Source organism: Oncorhynchus mykiss, chromosome 10, assembly GCF_057628025.1.
Source record: "Oncorhynchus mykiss isolate SJ-2025 chromosome 10, ASM5762802v1, whole genome shotgun sequence".
In the NCBI taxonomy this organism is placed as follows: domain Eukaryota; kingdom Metazoa; phylum Chordata; class Actinopteri; order Salmoniformes; family Salmonidae; genus Oncorhynchus; species Oncorhynchus mykiss.
Window position 1 is genome coordinate 80,835,413 of NC_143031.1, and position 8,335 is coordinate 80,843,747.

The 8,335-nt window shown below is 49.5% G+C and overlaps 1 protein-coding gene across 1 annotated transcript; it reads right to left on the reverse strand.

Moving 5' to 3' along the window:
- Nucleotides 1–692: 692 nt before the first annotated feature.
- Nucleotides 693–2,162, reverse strand: LOC110512116 (CD5 antigen-like). Its single transcript, XM_090188573.1, has 3 exons — nt 1,854–2,162; nt 1,123–1,425; nt 693–997 (listed from the first exon to the last, which is right to left on the reverse strand). The coding sequence occupies exons 1-3, from the start codon at nt 2,059–2,061 to the stop codon at nt 693–695; spliced, it is 816 nt and encodes a 271-aa protein (XP_090044699.1). The 5' UTR covers nt 2,062–2,162.
- Between the last annotated feature and the right edge of the window lie 6,173 nt (nt 2,163–8,335).

Consider the following 8,335-nt stretch of genomic DNA (forward strand, 5'->3'; position numbering starts at 1 on the left):
TGCATCTCTGATCAGTCTTCTCCTTGTATGAGCTGAAAGTTTAGAGGGACGGCCAGGTCTTGGTAGATTTGCAGTGGTCTGATACTCCTTCCATTTCAATATTATCGCTTGCACAGTGCTCCTTGGGATGTTTAAAGCTTGGGAAATCTTTTTGTATCCAAATCGGGCTTTAAACTTCTTCACAGCAGTATCTCGGACCTGCCTGGTGTGTTCCTTGTTCTTCATGATGCTCTCTGCGCTTTTAACGGACCTCTGAGACTATCACAGTGCAGGTGCATTTATACGGAGACTTGATTACACACAGGTGGATTGTATTTATCATCATTAGTAATTTAGGTCAACATTGGAACATTCAGAGATCCTCACTGAACTTCTGGAGAGAGTTTGCTGCACTGAAAGTAAAGGGGCAGAATAATTTTGCACGCCCAATTTTTCAGTTTTTGATTTGTTAAAAAAGTTTGAAATATCCAATAAATGTCGATCCACTTCATGATTGTGTCCCACTTGTTGTTGATTCTTCACAAAAAAATACAGTTTTATATCTTTATGTTTGAATCCTGAAATGTGGCAAAAGGTCGCAAAGTTCAAGGGGGCCGAATACTTTCGCAAGGCACTGTAGATTGACGAGCTAAACAGTCATCATGAGAGGTGCAGAGGAAGTTGTACGAATGAAGGAAATCAGTTGAATGTAATTATAATATGTTGATATTTCCTGAGCAGATCACTGTGAGTCCAGGAAAGAGATCATAACTTCTAAAACACTCCCTCAGTGAAGACTCAGGCCCATAACATGTAACTCCAAACCCTCTAGTGGTGTTTCCAGGTAGTTCTGAAACAGTGGAGCCACAACCCAGCTGTCTACACACTACTGCAGCTACATTCTCCTGGTCCTCGTCCTCGTCCTCAGTTCCCACAGTCCTCCACTCTCCCTGGTCGTACCACTCCACTCCACCAGCACAGCGACTGCCTCCTCCCACCAGCCTCACATCATCAGGCTCTGAGAAAAGAAAAGAGAGAGACAGTAATCTTACTATTTTCTCACTAAAACACACCTATATTGTCTCTCATATTCTTCACTCCAGATGAGAAACAATGTTAATTGAGTGACAAACTGTTTCTTACCTGAGCAGGTGAGTCCAGCATTACCAGGTAGGCAGGTGTTGTTCTCTCTGTCTGAGGTGTCACAGTCCAGGAGAAGGGACTCATTGCCTTTACACTGGAACTCTTTATCCCAGGTCTGACCCTCACCTTCTCCATAGAGCCCCCCCTGTAGAGCTGCAGGAGCCCCACAGCCAACATCCCTACAGACTACCTCTGCATCCTGCCGGTCAAAGTCAGCTTCACACACTGAGGCCCAGGACTTATTGGACTTCACCTCCACTCTCCCAGAGCAGAGACCAGCTCCATCCACAAGCCGCACAGACTCTGGAGAAAAAGAGTTGGTTGAACATTCAATCAGTTTTGTTGATGACACTGTCAAGGACTAAACACAAATATGTTGGATAAAAGATTGTAGTTTGCTATGTTTGATACTGTAAGAGGTAGAAATGGGTTCTTAGTCACTCAGGATCGGGTTGGGAATAATGCAGGCAGGAGACAGGAAGAAGTTCACTTCACTTCATAGAAAATAAACAGCTGGACATCCATCAGGCAGCTTCACTTCAGTACCATCTGAACTACAATGATCTGCCCATGAACATCTCCCATAAACCAATATGACAAACACAAATATAATGTTTAAATACATCTGACATCACTCCCTCTATTTAAATGAAATAAAAACACATAAAACATGATACATGGTAATATTGTATAATGTATAAATACATCTCTCAATATGACCCGTCTCTTACCTGAACAGGTCACATGATGATAATATCCACCATCACAGAAACCAGGTGCTCCTGTGATGACACACTGTCCAATAGAAGACTCATGTCCACTGCACATACTATATATTGTGACTCTTCCTCTTCCCTTTTCAAACCGAGGTCCTCTAGATTCAGCTACAACATCTCCACAGTTCAGCTCTCTACACAAAATCTTAACCTCTCTCATCATGCTCCAGCACCCAGAACATTGACTTAACCACTCTCCTTCATAGAAGACTTCCACTGTCCCAGAACAGGAAGTGGTCCCATCCACCAGTCTGACTGAGTATTCAGCTGTAAACAGCAGAGAGGAAAACACAGTGGGGAGGACAGATGATGACAGTGATTCTGTTATTCTAACAGCAGTAATGCTTTGTGGTTGACAAGTATTAGTAGTTCCATAAAACACTACTTGTTATTGGGGTTTAGAATGGTTTGTATGGACACATGAATTTCTCCATGTGGGATAATAAAGTTGACTAATATTGAACTGCTATAATCACTGTAGATTTATACTCTACCTACCTGGTGGACTGACGCTTTGAGCCTGGAGATCTGAGGAGAAAGAGAGAGACAGAGGAGAAAGAGAGAGACAGAGACAGAGAGAAACAAAGGAGAAAGGGAGGAGTCAGAGGAAGAGAGAGACAGAGGTTAAATGAACATCAACATGACCTTTCATGATGTGATGTGGAAGACAGGCTAATCGTTGGTATGGTGCAACAACACCCATGTGTACATACACTATATATACACAAGTATGTGGACACCCCTTCAAATTAGTGGATTCTATTTCAGCCACACCCCTTCCTGACAGATGTATCAAATCAAGCACTCCGCCATGCAATCTCCATAGACAAACATTGGCAGTAGAATGGCCTTAATGAAAAGATCAGTGACTTTCAACAATGCAACATCATAGGATGCCACTTTTCCAAGTCAGATGGTCAAATTTGATTTGATTTGATTTCCCCCAACTCCTCTTCTCCCCCCTCTTAGCTTCTCCACCCTCTCCTCTTCTCCATCCTCTCCTCTTCTCACTTACTCTTCTCCCCCTCTATTCTCCTCCCCCTGTCCCCCTCTTCTCCCCCCTCTCCCCTACTCCCCTCCCCTGTTCTCTTCTCCCCCTCTCCTCTCCTCTCCTCTCCTTCTCCTTTTCTCTACACTCAGCTCGCTTCTCCTCCCCCTTTCCTCTTCACCCCCTCCTTTCCTCCCCCTCCCACATCTCTTCTTCCACTTCCACTCTCCTTCAATCCCCCTCCTCTCTTCTCTTCTCGCCCCTCTCTAATTCTCTATCTTCTCCTCTTCTCCCCCTCTCTTCTCCTCTTCTCCCCCCTCCTCTCTTCTCCCCCTCTCTTCTCCTCTTCTCCCCCTCCTCTCTTCTCCCCCTCTCTTCTCCTCTTCTCCCTCCTCCTCTCTTCTCCCCCTCTCTTCTCCTCTTATGCCCCCATAGTCTGCTCTTCTCCCCCTCTCCTCTCTTATTCTCCCCTCTACTCTTTTCCCCTCTCCCTCCAACTCTCCTCTTCTCTTCTCCCTTCTACACTTCTCCCCCTCTCCTCTCCTCCCAATTTCCCCTTTCCTGTCCTCCCCCGTCCCCTCTCCTCTTTCTCTCCTATTCTCCCCCCTCTTCTCTTCTCCCCCTCTCTTCTCCCCTTTCCTCTCCTCTTCCTCTTCTCGCTCTCTCCTATTCTCCCCCTTCTCCTCTGGTCCCCCTCCCCTCCCCTATCTTATAATCCCTCCTCTCCACTCTTCCCCCTCTCTTCTCCTATTCTCCCCCTCTCATCCCCTCTTCTGCCCCTCTCTTCTCCCCCTCTCTTCTACCCTCTCCTCCACCTCCACTCTTCTCCCCCTTCCCTCTCCCTCTCCTCTTCTCCCCCTTCCCTCTCCCTCTCCTCTTCTGCCCCTCTCCTCTCCTCTTCTGCCCCTCTCCTCTCCTCTCCTGCCCCTCTCTTCTCCTCTTCTGCCCCTCTTCTCTCCTCTCCTGCCCCTCTCTTCTTCTCTTCTGCCTCATCTCCTCTCCTCTGGTACAGAGTCAATGTGGTAGCTATATACAGGGGGTACCAGTACAGAGTCAATGTGGAGGCTTTATACAGGGGGTACCGGTACAGAGTCAATGTGGAGGCTATATACAGGGGTACTGGTACAGAGTCAATGTGGAGGCTATATACAGGGCTACTGGTACAGAGTCAATGTGGAGGCTATATACAGGGGGTACCGGTACAGAGTCAATGTGGAGGCTATATACAGGGGGTACCGGTACAGAGTCAATGTGGAGGCTATATACAGGGCTACTGGTACAGAGTCAATGTGGAGGTTATATACAGGGGTACTGGTACATAGTCAATGTGGAGGCTATATACAGGGGGTACCGATACAGAGTCAATGTGGAGGCTATATACAGGGTTACTGGTACAGAGTCAATGTGGAGGCTATATACAGGGGGTACCGGTACAGAGTCAATGTGGAGGCTATATACAGGGGTACTGGTACAGAGTCAATGTGGAGGCTATATACAGGGGGTACCGGTACAGAGTCAATGTGGAGGCTATATACAGGGGGTACTGGTACAGAGTCAATGTGGAGGCTATATACAGGGGGTACCGGTAGAGAGTCAATGTGGAGGCTATATACAGGGGGTACCGGTAGAGAGTCAATGTGGAGGCTATATACAGGGGGTACCGGTACAGAGTCAATGTGGAGGCTATATACAGGGGGTACCTGTACAATGTGGAGGCTATATACAGGGGGTACCAGTACAATGTGGAGGCTATATACAGGGGGTACCGGTACAGAGTCAATGTGGAGGCTATATACAGGGGGTACTGGTACAGAGTCAATGTGGAGGCTATATACAGGGCTACTGGTACAGAGTCAATGTGGAGGCTATATACAGGGGGTAGTGGTACAGAGTCAATGTGGAGGCTATATACAGGGGGTTACGGTACAGAGTCAATGTGGAGGCTATATACAGGGGGTACCGGTACAGAGTCAATGTGGAGGCTATATACAGGGGGTACTGGTACAGAGTCAATGTGGAGGCTATATACAGGGGGTACCGGTACAGAGTCAATATACAGGGGGTACCAGTACAGAGTCAATGTGGAGGCTATATACAGGGGGTACTGGTTCAGAGTCAATGTGGAGGCTATATACAGGGGGTACCGATACAGAGTCAATGTGGAGGTTATATACAGGGTTACTGGTACAGAGTCAATGTGGAGGCTATATACAGGGGGTACCGGTACAGAGTCAATGTGGAGGCTATATACAGGGGTACTGGTACAGAGTCAATGTGGAGGCTATATACAGGGGGTACAGGTACAGAGTCAATGTGGAGGCTATATACAGGGGGTACCGGTACAGAGTCAATGTGGAGGCTATATACAGGGGGTACTGGTACAGAGTCAATGTGGAGGCTATATACAGGGGGTACCGGTAGAAAGTCAATGTGGAGGCTATATACAGGGGGTACTGGTACAGAGTCAATGTGGAGGCTATATACAGGGGGTACCGGTACAGAGTCAATGTGGAGGCTATATACAGGGGGTACCTGTACAATGTGGAGGCTATATACAGGGGGTACCAGTACAATGTGGAGACTATATACAGGGGGTACCGGTACAGAGTCAATGTGGAGGCTATATACAGGGCTACTGGTACAGAGTCAATGTGGAGGCTATATACAGGGGGTACTGGTACAGAGTCAATGTGGAGGCTATATACAGGGGGTTACGGTACAGAGTCAATGTGGAGGCTATATACAGGGGGTACCGGTACAGAGTCAATGAGGAGGCTATATACAGGGGGTACTGGTACAGAGTCAATGTGGAGGCTATATACAGGGGGTACCGGTACAGAGTCAATATACAGGGGTACCAGTACAGAGTCAATGTGGAGGCTATATACAGGGGGTACTGGTTCAGAGTCAATGTGGAGGCTATATACAGGGGGTACCGGTACAGAGTCAATGTGGAGGCTATATACAGGGGGTACTGGTACAGAGTCAATGTGGAGGCTATATACAGGGGGTACTGGTACAGAGTCAATGTGGAGGCTATATACAGGGGGTACTGGTACAGAGTCAATGTGGAGGCTATATACAGGGGGTACTGGTTCAGAGTCAATGTGGAGGCTATATACAGGGGGTACCGGTACAGAGTCAATGTGGAGGCTATATACAGGGGGTACTGGTACAGAGTCAATGTGGAGGCTATATACAGGGGGTACCTGTACAATGTGGAGGCTATATACAGGGGGTACCAGTACAATGTGGAGGCTATATACAGGGGGTACCGGTACAGAGTCAATGTGGAGGCTATATACAGGGGGTACCAGTACAATGTGGAGGCTATATACAGGGGGTACCGGTACAGAGTCAATGTGGAGGCTATATACAGGGGGTACCAGTACAATGTGGAGGCTAAATACAGGGCTACTGGTACAGAGTCAATGTGCAGGGGTACATACAGGGGGTACCGGTACAGAGTCAATGTGCAGGGGTACATACAGGGGGTACCGGTACAGAGTCAATGTGCAGGGGTACATACAGGGGGTACCGGTACAGAGTCAATGTGCAGGGGTACATACAGGGGGTACCGGTACAGAATCAATGTGCGGGGGTACATACAGGGGGTACCGGTACAGAGTCAATGTGCAGGGGTACATACAGGGGGTACCGGTACAGAGTCAATGTGCGGGGGTACATACAGGGGGTACCGGTACAGAGTCAATGTGCAGGGGTACATACAGGGGGTACCGGTACAGAGTCAATGTGCGGGGGTACATACAGGGGGAACCGGTACAGAGTCAATGTGCAGGGGTACATACAGGGGGTACCGGTACAGAGTCAATGTGCAGGGGTACATACAGGGGGTACCGGTACAGAGTCAATGTGCAGGGGTACATACAGGGGGTACCGGTACAGAGTCAATGTGCGGGGGTACATACAGGGGGTACCGGTACAGAGTCAATGTGCAGGGGTACATACAGGGGGTACCGGTACAGAGTCAATGTGCGGGGGTACATACAGGGGGTACCGGTACAGAGTCAATGTGCAGGGGTACATACAGGGGGTACCGGTACAGAGTCAATGTGCGGGGGTACATACAGGGGGTACCGGTACAGAGTCACTGTGCAGGGGTACATACAGGGGGTACCGGTACAGAGTCAATGTGTTGGGGTACATACAGGGGGTACCGGTACAGAGTCAATGTGCGGGGGTACATACAGGGGGTACTGGTACAGAGTCAATGTGCAGGGGTACATACAGGGGGTACCGGTACAGAGTCAATGTGCGGGGGTACATACAGGGGGTACCGGTACAGAGTCAATGTGCAGGGGTACATACAGGGGGTACCGGTACAGAGTCAATGTGCAGGGGTACATACAGGGGGTACCGGTACAGAGTCAATGTGCAGGGGTACATACAGGGGGTACCGGTACAGAGTCAATGTGCAGGGGTACATACAGGGGGTACCGGTACAGAGTCAATGTGCAGGGGTACATACAGGGGGTACCGGTACAGAGTCAATGTGCAGGGGTACATACAGGGGGTACCGGTACAGAGTCAATGTGCAGGGGTACATACAGGGGGTACCGGTACAGAGTCAATGTGCGGGGGTACATACAGGGGGTACCGGTACAGAGTCAATGTGCAGGGGTACATACAGGGGGTACCGGTACAGAGTCAATGTGCGGGGGTACATACAGGGGGTACCGGTACAGAGTCAATGTGCGGGGGTACACACAGGGGGTACCGGTTGAGAGTCAATGTGCAGGGGTACATACAGGGGGTATCGGTACAGGGTCAATGTGCGGGGGTACATACAGGGGGTACCGGTACAGAGTCAATGTGCAGGGGTACATACAGGGGGTACCGGTACAGAGTCAATGTGCGGGGGTACATACAGGGGGTACCGGTACAGAGTCAATGTGCGGGGGTACATACAGGGGGTACCGGTACAGAGTCAATGTGCAGGGGTACATACAGGGGGTACCGGTACAGAGTCAATGTGCGGGGGTACATACAGGGGGTACCAGTACAGAGTCAATGTGTGGGGGTACATACAGGGGGTACCGGTACAGAGTCAATGTGCAGGGGTACATACAGGGGGTACCGGTACAGAGTCAATGTGCGGGGGTACATACAGGGGGTACCGGTACAGAGTCAATGTGCGGGGGTACATACAGGGGGTACCGGTACAGAGTCAATGTGCAGGGGTACATACAGGGGGTACCGGTACAGAGTCAATGTGCGGGGGTACATACAGGGGGTACCGGTACAGAGTCAATGTGCGGGGGTACATACAGGGGGTACCGGTACAGAGTCAATGTGCAGGGGTACATACAGGGGGTACCGGTACAGAGTCAATGTGCGGGGGTACATACAGGGGGTACCAGTACAGAGTCAATGTGCGGGGGTACATACAGGGGGTACCGGTACAGAGTCAATGTGCGGGGGTACATAC

Excerpts from the sequence above, each read along its gene's own strand:
- LOC110512116 (XM_090188573.1), bottom strand. The coding sequence starts at position 2,061 with ATGATGAGAGAGGTTAAGATTTTGTGTAGAGAGCTGAACTGTGGAGAT. Across the intron at positions 1,426-1,853 it reads TCATCATGTGACCTGTTCAG|AGTCTGTGCGGCTTGTGGAT; the intron begins GTAAGAGACGGG and ends CTTTTTCTCCAG. Across the intron at positions 998-1,122 it reads TGCTGGACTCACCTGCTCAG|AGCCTGATGATGTGAGGCTG; the intron begins GTAAGAAACAGT and ends TTCTTTTCTCAG.